The sequence below is a fragment of the Diplotaxodon limnothrissa genome, linkage group LG14 (genome assembly GCF_057381915.1).
Source record: "Diplotaxodon limnothrissa isolate DT_005_m linkage group LG14, D_limnothrissa_male_GT1.1, whole genome shotgun sequence".
NCBI classification, from domain to species: Eukaryota; Metazoa; Chordata; class Actinopteri; order Cichliformes; family Cichlidae; genus Diplotaxodon; species Diplotaxodon limnothrissa.
In genome coordinates, this window is record NC_140609.1 from 36,737,079 (window position 1) to 36,754,264 (window position 17,186).

At 40.3% G+C, this 17,186-nt stretch overlaps 1 protein-coding gene across 1 annotated transcript; it reads left to right on the forward strand.

Annotated features, from left to right (window-relative positions):
• The first annotated feature begins 397 nt into the window (after window positions 1-397).
• foxa3 (forkhead box A3) lies at window positions 398-4,941 on the forward strand. The gene is made up of 2 exons (XM_085370346.1): window positions 398-800; window positions 2,142-4,941. The coding sequence occupies exons 1-2, from the start codon at window positions 738-740 to the stop codon at window positions 3,477-3,479; spliced, it is 1,401 nt and encodes a 466-aa protein (XP_085226472.1). The 5' UTR covers window positions 398-737; the 3' UTR covers window positions 3,480-4,941.
• The last annotated feature ends 12,245 nt before the right edge of the window (window positions 4,942-17,186 follow it).

Sequence of the window (17,186 nt, forward strand, 5' to 3'; positions counted from 1 at the left end):
GTTGCTAGCAAAACTGCAGAAACCAGACGCTGATTGTTAAAAGAACTGAAAAAAATAATTTTGGATTTTAATGAAGCGCTTTTATGTAGATTTTTTTATTGCTCCAGTTTCGAAACGTGTTTGATATTTAACTTTTCGTCATGACCAACAAAACGTAACTCTTCTGAAATACTGAGAAACATCCCAAAAATGGGCACAGCTTTTGAACAGTAGTACGCTTGCTCGGCTGGTTTTCGCCAGCACAGCCGCGGGGCCGATATCCAGCACGCCAGGGGGCTACATCTGCCTTTTTTGCCGGGCCCTTCCTGCCCAATTCAAAAGTGAGGGCTGGGCGGGGCCGAGCAGAGCCTTATAAGAGAAGGGCGCCCAGGTTCCTCTACTGTATTTCCAAGTTATATCTCCGTCTGTCGCGCGCTGCGTCCCGAGGGCCCGGTGACCAAAAGAAAAAACGGGCCACGAGAAAGAAGCAGAAGTCTGTTGAGCATTAACAAATTTAAAGCTGCAAAACAATGGATTACTGACAACTAAGAAACGCTGACCTACCTGTTCTCCGGAGCGGAATCGCATCACTTTTTCATTTTTACGCATTTTAGACTCCGTGCGACAAGGAGAACCCTTTCTGCTTGGATTTTCTTCCCGATACGTGCCAACTTTTAGGAGGACTTTATATTTATTTTTGTTATTCTGAAAACTTCGGTCACAGATAAAATATTCTCTTCTGAAGACTTTTGTTTGGGATGTTGAGTTCTGTGAAGATGGAAGAGTGGAATACTTACTACACAGCCAGCGAGGCCAGCGAGGTAATGACAAGCGAAAACGTGAAAATATCAACAGTAACTACAAATAAATCCAGTTTTTTCTTTACTCTTGTTATAAATATTGCCAAAGTTTCCGCCTTTGTTTTGGGGGATTTAAAAAAGGGAGAAAGAGAGACAGACCGTGAGGGAAGACAAAATGTTCGCTTATGGAGCGGGACTCCGAATCAAAAGTAGTTGCTTTGATACATTCGAAAATAATCTTATAAAAGTAGGCGAAAACCTCGAATTAACATGGAAATATTATGACACTGTCTTAAAAATAAAAACATCCACGTATGGCATTAGTAATGGAAAATCAAATCTCGGGAATCTGGACAAAAAACAAACAAAAAAAAAAACCCCGAAAAAACTAAAATTAAGAAAATAATAATATCGTAATATGTGAGTAACTAATATTTTTAGCAGTTATGGTAAACAAAGATCATAAATAAATCAAGAAATAAAAAGCAAGTCAGGAAGGGGCTCGCTTCTTCTGCAAAATAAATACTTTGATTTTAAATCAACAATGAGACAGTTATAATTTAACGGATTTCGTAATAAATAGTCTGTGAGAATTATATGATGTTTTTAAAGGACATAGTCTCACTGTTAGGCCTTAATCCTTTGTGTCTCTACTCCGCTTAAGTGTTGCAACGATTCAAGTGTAAATGAAACAAGACTTTTTCCTCCCTAATTCAATTAGGAGTTAATTCCAGCAGCAGCAATTCTCACCTCAACCCAGCCTGATTAAATTACCGAGAAGAAAGCGTTTGATAATAATTAACCAAAACTAAGCGGGCTAAGATACTGTTTTTTATCACCCGCAGATTTAGTATTTTCGCATCCATAAAAATTAAATATCAGTAAGACTCGGGATTCAGAGAAGCACAATTCTTGACATTTAGCTCTGAATTATTCAACTTTATTCCACACAAAAAGGACTTGGAAGTAGTATCACTCCTCCACTTTAGGTTAAATACTGAAGAACTTGTTTTTTCCATGGCAGCAGTGGAGGAGGCCGTCTGACCGAGAGGCACCATGACGCGCTTTTTACGCATTTTCAGGTTAACATCGCTGTGTGAAATCCATGTCCCCTCTCAGCACACTGAGAGCTTCATTGTGCATTGATAAGAAGTGACTTTTAACACTGGGAGTCTGGGAGTGTTTCCTTTCACATTTCACGTTTTGCCCGAGAAATTTAGATCAGTTATTTCCAACAGAAGTGTTAAAAATCGAAATCAAAATTAGATAGTTACAGAATTTATATAATTATTTGTCTTATTTAATTTCTTTTCTGTGTTCACATTGCAACTAACTAGATTTTGTCCCTCCTGTTTACTCCAGATGTACTCATCTCCTACAACCATGAACTCTGGTCTGGGCTCCATGAGCTCTATGAGCACCATCAATAACTACATCAACTTGAACCCAGCCACTGTCTCGCCTGCTGGTATGAACATGTCATATCACCCGCCCACCACCAGCATCAGCAGTTCACCACTGGCCTCAATGGGCTCCGTTCCCGGCCACATGTCCCTCTCCCCAGTGGCCCCGTCCCTCACCTCAGGCTCACTAACTCAGCTGGGCCCTGCTGCTCCAGGCTCCCTGAGTTCTTTGTCCCACTACCAGGACATTAGCCCATCCATGAGTCAGCTGGGATACACCTCTCCTGCAACTCTGAACCGAGCAGGGGCAAAGGAGATTAACCCAAAGCCCTTCCGACGGCCAATGACCCATGCCAAGCCACCATACTCCTACATCTCCCTCATCACCATGGCCATCCAGCAGAGTGGCAGCAAGATGTTAACCCTGAATGAGATTTACCAATGGATCATGAACTTGTTCCCCTACTACCGTGAGAACCAGCAGCGCTGGCAGAACTCCATCCGCCATTCCCTCTCCTTCAACGACTGCTTTGTGAAGGTGGCTCGCTCACCCGACAAGCCGGGCAAAGGCTCTTATTGGACTCTCCACCCACAGTCCGGCAACATGTTTGAGAACGGCTGCTACCTGAGGCGCCAGAAACGCTTCAAGATTGAGGACAAGTCAGCAAAAAAGGCAGCCAAGAACCAGGACATGGGCTCAGGAAAAGTAGTTCACAGTGTCGATCTCTTGGTGGAGGATCGCAGCCCTGGAGGTGGATCAGAGGGAGCAGACTCCACCCACTCGGATAACTCCCACCCGGGATCTTCAGATGACCAGCCTCATTCCCGAAACTCGATGGTTTCATTGGAATGTCCACCATTGTCCTCTTCACACCTCCACAACCCACCTGTCTCCCTGCCACCCTCCTCCACCCCCTCATCTTCCATCTCTCCATCCTCCATGCCCCTCACTGGCACCTCTTCCTCCAACCCACTCCTCCACTCCCAGACTCTACCTAGTAGCTCCCACCTCCTGCCGAGTGTCATGCAGCAACACATGGACATACAGAGCGACCCCCTCAAGTCTTTAGACCCCCACTACAACTTCAACCATCCATTCTCCATCACCAACCTCATGTCCAACGAGCAAAAGATGGACCTCAAATCCTACCAGGACCAGCTGATGACCTACAACACCTACACTGGGACCTCTCCTGTAGCAGCGAAGCAGATCTACGACAGCCCGGGGCCGACCACAATGGACTCGGGCGCTTACTACCAAACTCTGTACAGCCGCTCAGTACTCAATGCCTCCTAATATGGACTTTTAGCGACTCCCACACACACACACAAACCTGCTCATGGAGGAAAGCCAAGATGGAGACTTCTGTGTCTCCCTGCATCTGTTAAAATGGACTCCAATGCTTTTGCCATCTTCCTCTTTCATTCTCTCTGCGTCTCTGGACTTCAAAACTCACATCCAAAATAAAGTGGCTGCCATGTTTAGAGGGACAAAAGAACACACCTTTTCGTTTTACCATCTCTGTCAAACAAGGAGACAAACTGGTTACACGGAGGACAGAAAAGTGAAGCTGGACAATAGGAGGTCTTAAATGATAGTGAAGTCATTTAATTTGTCTGTGTGTAAGTTAAAGTCCAATCCTGAGAATTGTGTGTGGCAAAAATAGCCTTGTATAAAATGTAAATAGAGGTAATGAGGAGGGGAAAGGATATTTGCATTTATTTATGAAGGGAGAAATTTTAATATAACTTGTATTGTGCTCTGTCGACCAGTTACAACCGCAATGTGAGGTTTCGTTTTTTATCCAGAGGAAAGTTTCAGGTTACTGCTTCAGGCAGGTGTTACTGCAACTGGAGACATTTAAATTCATTTCCTTGTGAGTGTGTTACAACATTGGTCATTTTTTTGTTTTCACGCCCTGATCTGTCGTGTTTTTGTCAGATCGGGCATCTGTCAATTTAAACGTGTAGCTCATGAACTCTGTGCTTTCAAAAAAACGCGTCGTCTTTTTGGTTAATATGAAGAAAAAAAACATTGTGTTCCTGCTGAGGTTTAGAGTAAAACAAAGTAACAAAAAAAAAGAGAAAAATCTGTAGTGAGAAGGAAAGATGCAAAGCAACTGTGGTAAAAAAAAAAAAAATGTGATGTGTTTCAGATGACCAGAAAATAGTTCCTTTTATTACTGCGTGAAGCATTTTAACTGCATGCCTTTCCAGAGACTGTAACATTTCGAATAACAGTTAACTGGTGAGGTGCATGGAGGAGTTCTGTCAGTTACTAACAGTGGTGGGAGGAGAGATGCACTACTGGAGGATTTACATACAGTACTTTGCACTATAGAGCTCTCAATGGCCAGGTGGGCTGATAGTGTGTGTGTGTGTTACAACAATACGTAGGAATGTCCTCCTTAAACTGTCAACGGATCAGCAAAGTAGTAACCGTGTAAAAGTGGGTCAAAAGACCGCCCCCATGTCTGAAAAGTGCCTTTTCTTCAAATGACTGCTGATGTGAAGAGATCAATGTATGGATGATCTTTTGAAGGATGATAAGCAGCAGAGGATGCAGAAGTTTCAGGTCACGCGATGTCCTCTGTGGAACATGTTTTAGTTTCAATGCCAAATGTCCTTTATTTAAAATATGTTGCTTTTCCAACTTTGAAAGTGTGCTGATATAATATATTGTTTGTGTTTCCTTTTCTTTCGGTTTAAGTGTGATCACACTGATTCATGTTTCTTTTTTCTTATTAAAGAGGGGACAAATGGTGTCTTTGCTTTTCTTCTTTCCATCATTTTTAATAAAGGAAGAGTTTGTTGGTCAGCACATCCTGGATCAAACATAAACAAAACAGCAAATCCTTAGCGTGGATTTGCTGTTTTGGATTAGAAGAAAACACATCAGCTCTTTAAGGATTTCACACAGATAAAGCATTCAAGAATAGCCTTTTATTACAGATTTTATTATTTCAATAAGTGAGACAGAATAAAAGTTGAGTCTTTTTAAAGATCATTTTTGCAAATGCACAAACATTTCTAAAAGTTAGCCACTGAAACAAATGTTACAGCAAACAAATCAATTATAAAATTATATTTTTCTACATCCTGCACTATTGTTGGCAGCACATCTCTTACTTGTCCTGGCCAATCAGTCACAGCTCTTTGGTAGGGTAGTGCTGCAGGAATAGCACTGCCTTGTTGAAACAGCTCCTGACCAAATGACTGCGGTGTGCGACATGTAGGACATGTAGGACTGGTAGACTAAACATGGCTGGATCACACTGAGATCCTCAAAGCCGACCTCTGCGCAGACCCTCTGCCTGGGCGGCATCGCACACACACAGAGTGAGGCCCTGACCACTCCAAAAACTACTGACCTGCCTCTGACCCTGCACTAGAAAAACCGTCAGCAAGTCAACGAAACAAAAACAGGGGAAAGTAGGAGCAGGACATTTATCTTTTTTGCCTTTAAGGACCAATTCCAGAGAGCTCCACCTAAACAGTAAACACACAACTTTCTGCATGTTTAAGGAGATTTTTCAAGCAAGGGAGCAACAAAATATATAGACTAAGCATGGACACTGGCTGAATCTCTTGCAAAATATGGAGAGGATGAGATAGTATAATCATACATATGAAAATGTTGACTTCAGAGAAAATTCTTTTCAACACTAACGGTTCTTGCTTGGAGCCTGCATCGAAATGCAGGTAAATTCATGCTAAAACCACCAATTCATGTCTAGAAACATGAACAAATACAATGCTATTTTGTCACCAAATTATTTAATAGGAGTTAATGCACTGACACACACACACACACACACACACCCACACACCGCACGCTGGCACGCTGGCACGCTGGCACGCTGGCACGCCGCCTGTCTACCTGCCCTACTCTCTACCTGTCTGCATGTTTGACAGTTGCTCAACCCAACCCTATGCTGTAGCTGTTGTCACAGATTTGTCCCTGACTGCTCTTTTATCTTAAGCACAGTAACAAATAACGCCAGTGCATATGATCAGCAGCAGCACACACTCTGAAGATATTGGCCTCATTTTTAACCTCAGTCTGAATCAGCGTTTCTGACTTTCATTTTTCTGTCTGTTTCTTGCAGCAAGATGTTTTCGCCAAAAGTATGGTGTTGTAAGTCATTTAACTCATGTAGGTTTTGTTAGCAAACTGTATTCATAGAGTACATGAGTGAAATGCACAGACAAACATGTCTGCAAATTAGTGCTAAGGAACAGCCGGCAAAACTGGAACGCTCGTGCGGCCGTCAGAGGAACTGAGGTGCTCGCACATCAGCTTAATCCTTCAGACCAAGAGGTTACCACCAACTTACCAGCCTATTTCTATTAACTATTGGAGACAGTGCCTACTTGATTCTTATGAAGAATTACGAATGAATCAAGTAGGCAAGACATGTTTAAAAAAAGAAAAATTAACTATTAGAGAGAGGAGGAAAAAAATATAACTAATCTTTCTTTCCTTTCCATATGGTTGTCCTCAACACACACACAGGCAAGACACTCTCATACATATGCCTTAAAGAAATAAAGAAATGCTAAGTGTGAAACTTGGGCAGTTCTTGCATACACAATAGTCCCTTTGGAGCATTTAGCTTGATAAGATAGGCAAGCACCCACCTGATATGGTCTCCACAGCTACAAAGACACACACACACACACACACACACACACACACACACACACACACACACACACACACACACACACACACACACACAGGAAGGTGTTCCAGGTATGACTAACCTGACTCTATAATGTCACTCATAGTAATCAGGAGACCTCGCTGATAGTGGTCACATTCATTCCAGACTTTTGGTGAAGGAAAACTGATTAGAGTCTATCCACAGATAACACACTGTGACTTAAAGGTTTGAAGGGGCAACAGTGCAGCAGCTCGAGCAATTTCAGCACCAAAGAGAGAAAAAATTCAGATGTGACCCTTACATTTGTAACCTTTCATCTGTAATCTGTAACCCTGGGCTGACCGAGTTTCCAGACATGGGACTCTTTGAAAACAGATACTGACTGCTGATAACAGTCTGGATGTCACAATAAAATATTCTCCTCTACAAATGACCATAACAGCCCCAGATTTTGGTTACAGATTCTGGGATTTTCCCACACACTTCTGTGTATCATTTTCTTTTAAAGATTTAATCTCATAAAATTGATAAAGTTTATCAGATATAACCAACTCTTTGTCAACATAATTATGCACATCAGACTTGTAAAAAGTAATTGAAATATCTGTGTTGAATAGTATGAAATAAGTATGAATAGCCACTGATTTTTGTGGCTTTTTTCTATGGTGAGTATGGTGATCAATTAAGTTCATAAGACTTTTCCAAAGTTACAAAAGTAAAAGAGGAAAACATGGAAACAAACGCTGGAATATACCGATGTATTCATGTCATTCAGACCATGACTGCAACATGGATGCACCTTGTTTGTGGAATACAGTGTTGGGTTACAAATGGCTGGTTACACTACAGAATTATTGGGATTAAATAGTAATTGTTAGATTACAAGTACTCGTGAAGTAATTTTGTATTACCAAACACAAACTTTCCTTTACGATTACCTCACATCTTATTTATTTCACTTTTATTTATATATCTAGCCTTCTATAGAGTATATCTACCTGTGAATGCATTGCTCTTACATCAGTGCACAGTGAGTTGATACTTGTAGTATTTACCACACCAAAAGTAACAGTAACAAGTAACAAGCTCTTGCAAACAAGCTCGTTGGGGACACAAGAAGACCACATCATCCAAGAAAGAGGCCTAAACATGTCTGGAGATGTACGAGAGCATATCACATAGGACATGAATGCACTGCTTAGAGGAGGTCTTTGCAGTAGTAACGTCTGGAGGTAAAAGAACCTGTGCAAAACATTCTCAGAGTTAAGCAACAAAATATGTTCATGAATTGGGAGGAGTACATCGTGAATGTGTGACTGCAAGCTTGAATCTTGCAGATGTCATCTCTGCATAAAAGGCATGCTACGTCGTGTACTGGCACTAACAATGGATGGAAGGTCGCACATGTTGGATCTTTTAAATTATATTTTTAACTGATTTAATTCCTCTGAATACTGTGCTGTTCTGTAAGCACTGGGTCTGCAAGTGGTACTGAATGATCAAATTAACAAACATATTTTCCCACTTCATAACATCTGTTCAGTTAAGCCACGGATGTTGAACTGCAGGCCTCGAGGGCCGGTGTCCTGCAGGTTTTAGATCTCACCCTGGGTCAGCACACATTAACAGGCTTCTGGAGAACCCCAAGACATGTTGAGGAGGTAATTTAGCTATTTAAATCAGCTGTGATGGATAAAGGACACATCTAAAACCTGCAGGACACCGGCCCTCGAGGCCTGGAGTTCGACACCTGTGAGTTAGGCAGAAGATTTTGCTTATTTAAAAAAACATCCCTAATTTGGGGCAAAGCACTTCGTTTGGTGGTGCTTCCAGAAGATTTATAAGATGACAGTTAAGATATGTTTCAGTGACAAATGGTTCCTAAAGACATTATCGTGACACAACTGTCATTTTTAGTATAATGAGTATTTGTCTCCTGAGGTGCAGCAGTTTCTCTGTTGAGCATGTGATGACAGATGTCCTCAGGCTCTCTTGCTGGAGACAGACAATCCAACGAGGAGCCTGCCAGCATGCACACCTGCACAAAGAGTATCTGTGCTAAAATGAATATTTTTTCATTTGCATAAGAGACAGAAAGAAAGAAAGAAAGAAAGAAAGAAAGAAAGAAAGAAAGAAAGAAAGAAAGAAAGAAAGAAAGAAAGAAAGAAAGAACGGAAGGAGGAAAAAAGGGTGGTGTCTGTTTCTAAGATGTCTAATGCAAATGAGGCAGTGCATCCTGGATCCTGTTCTGTGGATGAACTGTTTACACTTGTTATGCCTGAGAAAAGGGAGGGAAAAGAGAGCGAGCGAGATAGAGAGATAGCGAGAGAAGGAACAAAGCACTTACAGTTCAGTCCTCAGGTTACTTGAAAAGTGAACGATTATTTGATGACATATAAGTTCATGTGTTAGTTAGTCAGTGAGAGGGGTATGACAGTTAGTCAACAAATTTGCACTTACTTGTACAACAAAATCAAAAACCTGCTACTCCCAAAAAACTCAAACTGGTAATTATGAGACTCTTATAACAACAATAATTTAATCGAGGAGGTCTTAGAGATAAAAATCAATAACATACAAATGCTGAAATTTAAAATATCAAGTCTGGTGGAAGTGTGACTAATAAAGTCACACATCCACCAGACTGACAACTGCTTGCAGTGAATGGAAACTATAAATAGTCCTGCCAAAGAGTCACAGGTTTTATAAGACAGACAGACAAAGGTCCAGCTCTACAAACATCAATAAATACAGTTCAGTAAAAGGACCCAACCCCAGTTGTTATTTGCATCTGCGAAATTTTCTATTTGGTAGTATAGCTGTGTTCTGAGATATCCTCATCTTGCAGTATGTATAAGTGGGGAGAGCAGTACAGAGCAGGTGTCAGTGACAGAGGTGGGCTCCAATGCGGCTTGCAGATGCACTGCATTTCTGCTTTGTGAGACAGAAGCTTGACATTTTAGTGTTTGAACTGTTGATCTAACAAAATAAGAACTATGAAGTCGTCAGAGAAATTTAGATTAGGTTGTAGATCCGTCAGTAGAAAAAAATTACTATGATAATAAATCTGCACCCTAAGAGCAAGAAGGTCATGAGGCTCCTGGAGTGAGGTTTGCACATTCCCTCTGTGCCTGCCTGGGCTCTCTCCGTGTTCTCCAGCTTCCACCCACAGCCCAAAGACATGCATAATAAATTAAACACATTCATGCCTACAATTTAAATTAACTGTAGGTAGAAATGTGAGAGTGGATGGCTGCCTGTCTTTAACTGCTAGCCCTGCAATAGACTGGTGTCTAGGATATACCCTGCAACTTACCCTATGACAGCTGCAACAGGCTCTAACCGCCCACAACCCTGAATAGGATAAGTGGGTAAGAAAATAGTGTGTTGGATAAACAGTAACATAAGAAAATGTGCTTTGTACAAGGCCACAGCGGGCAAGGCCGAGAGTGAAACTAACATTAATAAACATAATTTTTTGAAGGAAAAAATAAAATAAACAAGAGTTTGCTGATGCTATCATGCCGACCTTTATTTCACTAAAACCCAGCTCAGGTCCTTTTTTACTGTTAATGATTAATCGAAATAGTGGGGTGTGGTGAATGAACTTTTTTTAGGTTTTGAAGGAGATGGTCGACAAAAACAACAACTATTGCCTTGAACAGCAATAATCATGATGGTACATCTCTGTTATATAAATATTACAATATAAAACATCGCTTTAAACTGAAGAGTAAAGTAAAGAAAAGAATCTCAAAAATCGTGGAAAAAAAGCCGTTTATCAGTGGCCAAATCATCAGGATGAAGAGACATTAAAAACTGAGCTGCAGGTAAAAGAGGGAAAAAAAAGCAGACAGAGAGACTGTCAGTGCATAACACAGTCAGTATGTCATCCAGACAGACGGACAGACAGAGCGCCACTGGCCCAGCAGAGGCAAAGATAAGCAGTTGGACTTTGCACCGTCGGCCGTGGGTGTTGCAAAGAGCCCGAGATAAAGTGCTGGCCTGAGAGACGAACACAGAGGAGGAGAATGATTACATTTAAACCTAATGGTGTGTGTGTGTGTGTGTGTGTGTGTGTGTGTGTGTGTGTGTGTGTGTGTGTGTGTGTGTGTGTGTGTGGAGTATTGATCAAACCAGCACCACTGACTCTCATGGATGCAAAAAAGAGCAGCAGGTTAAAGGTCAAGGGAGCTTGGTTTGTAGACTGGTTGCTGGTTCTAAACCCTGGGTTTGGGCTGAGATGGCTCTGTTTTCTTGTTGTTTTGATAGTGTGCTCGGAGCAAACTGTGTAAAACAAACTGTAAATAAATGTTGAAACGTCCCCAAAAAGGTCGCTGTTTTTTCATGTGCCATTCATTCAGCTTTTAAAACTGTGTGTTGTTTTTCAAAAGATCATTTTTTTAAATCCTTAAATTTCCCGCTTGAATACTTCTTCCTGTTATAATTTTCATGTAATTTTTTTGCGTCCGGTGACTGTTTACCCTGACCCAGTTTCCCAGAGGGATCATTAAAGTTTCAGTTTATCTTATCTTATAGTAATATTGTCTCTGTTATGATTGCACATAGCACCTGCCGGGTTTGTCCAGTCCTCCCTGTAACATTAGACAAAGCAGATTTGAAAATAAAATCCATGGATTGTTTGCTGTGGTATTTCGATTAAGTCGAAAGCTATGCATCATACCACAGGTTAATATGCTGACACCTAGTTCGGCTCTGTATTTTCAGGATGTGCTGTGGATGTGAAGACCAATTTCCTCAGGACTTTGTTTTCTCATGTGTCAGAAGAAACCAGCAGGCTGGATTTATGAAGCCGGGCGCTGAACCCGGAGATCAACAATGATGGGAAAGTCCCACGCAGTTGTTTGTATCACTCTGATAAACCTTGATTCACAAAATCACCTTTGCTTCCCAGACATGAGGGATAGCCACATATAGCCTATCTAAATGACAGATCTATCATGCAAACTAGCTCAAACCACTGTGATACATTTCACCTGAGGCTAATGCTGGTGGAGTGTCTTCAGCATAAACGTCCTCAAACAATAAAACCATCGTTTCCTCAAACAGCTTAAACAACAGATCATCTCATTGCAATGGCGTTCTCTGCCAAGAAATTTAGGATCCGGGAAAGTTGATGGTACATTAACATAACTGAAACTTCCAATGGTCACAGCCAATGATGCCAATTACTTCAGAACAGCTTAAAAACCTTACAAAAGAACAATTGTCATGCAGTTTAGATCATAATAAATGTACAAAACCACATTTCTATTAATGTGTCGTTTCGAGCTGGCCACAAACATGAAGGCTAGAATGGTATTTACTTGTCAACAGCGCTATCAGACACTTTAAAACCAAAGGAACTTAGATCTAATACCTTATTTATACATTGGGGATACATTCAATTCAATTCATCTGTTTGAACTAAAAGTTTTTACACTGGAATAGTTTACATTGGCAAACAGCATTTGCCATTTTCTAGTACTGTTGGTTCTGGGTTTGAATCCACCATCTGGCCAGGGCCTTTCTATGTGGAGTTTGCACGTTCTCCCCATATCTGCGTGGGTTCTCCGTGGGTACTCCGGCTTCCTCCCACAATCCAGACACATGCATGTAGTGGGGTTAGGTTAGGTGTGAGTTTGAATGGTTGTCTGTCTCTCAGCCTGGTGGCTTGTTCAGGATGTGTTGCTGAAACTCCACATCCACAAGCAATTTTTGGAGTGGAGTGAATAATCACACTGTAACAGCTCCTAGTACGCCCATTACATGTAATTCAGTACACTATAAATGCTACAAATGTAGCACTATAAATGTTACAAATGTAGCACTATAAATGTTACAAATGTAGCACTATAAATGTTACAAATGTAGCACTATAAATGTTACAAATGTAGCATTTATAGTGCTACATTCTGATTCAGTCAACTTCTGAATCAGAATGTTTCCATAACATCGTGATTTGGAGCTTCTCTTTAGCGGGAGTTGAAAAAAAAAAGATATTTGTTGCTAATACACCCTCCAATTTTCAGCCACAATTTTCATGCTTTCAGATGAGAAAAGGAAGAGTTACAGGTCAGCATGTTTCGTTCCCAAAGCCGAGCAGTTGTTTCTTCATAGCTACTTTCAGGTTCAACAAACCGACAAGTGGACTGTGACAGTGTCAGGATGGTGTGAGGAGACATAAATTGTCCACAAGTGTGATGAGACCTTCAGGAATGTCTACCAACATCTGGAGAGCATGTGTCGGGTCAAACACACAGTGAAAGTGTGCAAGAGTGTGTGTGCAACTGGCTAGACTTTAAGACAACAACTACTTGAATTGACATGACAGCCACCAATGTATGCTGCTGTAAATCACACACACTGAGCCAAAGGCACATATTCTGCACACACACATATAAAGACACACAGAGCATGTTGGAGGTTGTCTCTGGCTCTCAAGCCGATGAAGACAGGGTGCCCATCCTTTGCCAAATAACAGAAGCTGATGGAGCAATGTGTCAAACTGTTGTGTTGAACCTGGCTCTGACAAGCACGACTTTGCTTCTCAGCTTGTAACCACTTTGGCCGAGTTGGGTTCCCTTGAGAAAGATTTTAGTGTATTTGCTCAGTTTTCATCTTTGTGTTTTTTAACCGATATCAGACAAAGCAGTAGTCTTTGCTCTGTCCAAAATCCTCTGAGGTAGATGTGTAACATTTAGAAATCAGGCAGAAGACAATATCAGCTTTTGGACAGCAAGTCGAGTTGGAGAGGAAAAACAAAAAAAAAAAGCACAACTTTCACTGCCTAAAATGTTTGTTTAACCCAATTCAAATAATGATTTCAGTAAGGACAGATAAACTGAAGATGAAAAGAGACACTGTTTCAACTACTAATTATTTCCATCACATCTTCATATTTGAGGCAGGGATAGCTCAGTAGGTAGAGTGGTCGCCCCATGATTGGAAGGTCGGGGGTTCAAATCTGCTGAACGGCTACCCTGAGGTACCCCTGAGCAAGGTACCGTCCCTACTCACTGCTCCCCGGGCGCCTGCTTAGTGGCTGCCCACTGCTTCACTGAGTGAATGGGTCAAATGCAGAGGAAAAACAAGTAATTTCCCCACAGGGATCAATAAAGTATACATTATTATATTTCATTAAAGAACAATCGCCAATAAGTGGGTGCCCTGAAATTGCTTCCACAAATTACATTACAAAATGTGATTAATCGTTTTTTTGTTTAGCCATCAGAAAATAAAATCAAGAAAAATATGTCTTCTGATTGGATGGACAGCCTGGCGACTGATACCAGAGATGCCCGCTCCTTCGACTCTTCATATTCATATAGGTGCTAAATCAGTCACTAAACTGGACCTTTTTACCATGTTTGGACTGTTTTAATAGAATTATCTGACAAATAATATCGTTTTCAGTTAGGTACTCTTTAAGGGGTTGACTCAATTTGTTTTAACATGTTTTATTTTATTTTATTTTATTTTACGTTGCTTATGCTATTTGTATATGTACAGCACTTTGTGAACCCTGGTTTTATGTTAAAGTGCTTTATAAATAAAGCTAGTATGGTATGGTATAGATCATCCAAGAAGTCTCTTCTTCAGTTTTGGTGCCTGATATTGTAGTATTTTATGACTCTGTCATTTAGCAATAATGAGAAGATTTTCTACACAAGCAACATCCAAGTTAAAGCTGATAACGTAGCGCACCACCCTCTCTGGTTTGACTCTGCTGTAGTAGGGTGGGGTTGTAGAAGGAATAAGTGGTCAGCCTGGGAGTCAGGTGTAACAGTAGACCTGAAGGCAGGAAGGTGAAATTGTGGTCTAAAGTTTTCTTCATCCAGGCAAGATTCTTGCCTCTTCTTTGCTCTGTAACATATAGATGTGGATATATTTTTTTTGTAATTGATTCAAGCTAACATTAGGAAAAACAGATTTTCTCTATTTCAGGCATGACTTAGAGCAGGTTGTGTGCTATAAGAGTGTGCAATTTTGTTTTTAAGGGCAGTGGGTCAGTGTGTGCAATCTGAGCCATGAGAGTTCATTCTGTGCAGAGGAGAGGTCAGCCTGCTACAACCTGTTCTCATTCCCAGGGCATCATATAATGCCGTTTTGTAACAAAAAAAAAAATACAGCAGACTAAAACCAGCCCTGTCAATATGTCAAACCCTACAATGCAAAAATCCCCACCCCAAGCCCCGAATCCACCCATGGACTCTAAAGTTAGCACTACAGGCTCCTTCAGAGTAACAGTGAATTGCTGCTTATGATAAATGCCAGTGAAATAGTGACTAAATCCTAATAACTATCTTTGCTAACTCTAAAAGTCTAAAAGAAAAGTACATGCTCACACTTCCCCACAGTTTTAACTGAATTAAAACTGATCAATAAAAAGTTTGAATTCTTTTAAAACAGATAAGGAAATAAAAGTTATTATGATTAGATTAATTCCATCTCTTGTGAGAACCTTTAATGATTCCTAAACGAGACACACACCTTTACATAAATAAACACACCATTTTGTCTAATCAAATATAGATTAACCTTGGCTTTGACTGATCTGTTTGTGAGGAAGCAGCAGAAGAGTAAGGAAAACAGCCATGACTTAGCAAATAACCTCATGACACTGATTATTTGCCACAAATATTTACAGCAAATCAAAGAATTAATCTTTGGTTACAACTCAGCCGCTGATTGTTTAATATTCTGCCAGCGGAAAACCAAATTTGCTTTGAGTGACTTTTTATCTGTCTATAATTCAGAGAGACAACTGTGAATGTGATGGCCCAGAGGCCAACAGCTCAGTTTTCAGAGAGAGAAAAAAACAAAGCAAAGCATGACACACACACACACACACACACACACACACACACACACACACACACACACAGGTAAAAGCTACAGTCCTGCAGTTTACAGTGCATATGTGCTTGAGAGTTTTCATACCTATATAACCGCCACAAATGCAATTATATATGTGCATGCACACACTCAGCCTGCTGTTATCTTATCAGTTATCACAGGTGTTCATATTGAAGGTACCGTACCAATTGCTGGTTTCCTGCTAGGAACGACATTTTATGTGCATCCATGAGTTTGTTGGCGTGTATGTTCATTCATGTGTTATACAGAATCTTTCTGAGGATTTTTTTTATATTTCTGCATAAATATAATCAAGAAATATGAAAATCTGATTTCTGGTTAATGTCTGTGAGCAGATGCACTTGGGTAACAGGGTGGCAATCTGACAGGTATACTACAAAGGAAGTTCAACACAAATAGGATTTCTTTGAATTAGCAGTGGTTTTCAACAACGCTGCATATGACTCTTATTCTGCGAAAAATGATCCCTATGAGAGCCACCCACTCTGATAAGATAAGAAATTATCAAATAATAATAATATAATAAGATAAAAACATGAAAAAATTCTACCGAATACAGAAAATAGAACTCAAATTAATTTTGCAGAAAACTGTTAATCTTGGGATTTATTACACATAGTGATAAAAAGAAACACGTTGACTCAAGTCAAATTTATTTCAATGCTGAGTTCACTCTTGGTGCTGTTAATTTATAATATGACAGTTTCACGTTTGAGCTTCGAAAATTTACAATGGATACATTTACATATTAAAAGTTACTATCCAATAAAGCAGATGCAGAAATCACTTTAGACTCTTAGCAGAACAAAGTGAAATTACTTTTCCGTCCTCTTGCGACCCTGAATTGGATAAGCGATGGATGGATGGATGGATGGATGGATGGATGGATGGATGGGTGGGTGGATGTTGAAATGGATGGATGGATGGATGGATGCTGAAATGGATGGATGCTGAAATCCAGCATGTGCAAAACAGACTAAGCAGCACATTAGAAGCAAGTTTAAAATAATTTATACACTTTTGCACCAACAGCTAAAAATATGCATACATGCAAATTACAGTGAAAATGAAACATAGTTTGTAACTTTTGCATCTGGGCTTTATAACATAGCAGAGAATCTAAACAGTAAGAGTCTATCACACTTAACGCATGCTGCAAATAAAAGAATAAATGCAAACATGCCACTTCCAATTTTATCCAATTTTAAACCAAAATTTGGAACCTGGCTAAATCTGATTAAATCAACAGCAGAGCTAATTTTGATCCTCAAGTATTCAGGCTGTGGAGCATGTGCACTCACCAACGCTTTGCATTATGGGACTATTGTTCACAGTCTGAGTTAATGGTAGAATATATGAAGATAGATGTTTCATTTGGGTTTGAAAATTAAATTACGGACATTAGAAACTTATCAGAATTATAAGCTGCTGTGTAGTAAAATAAGAAAAATGAATGA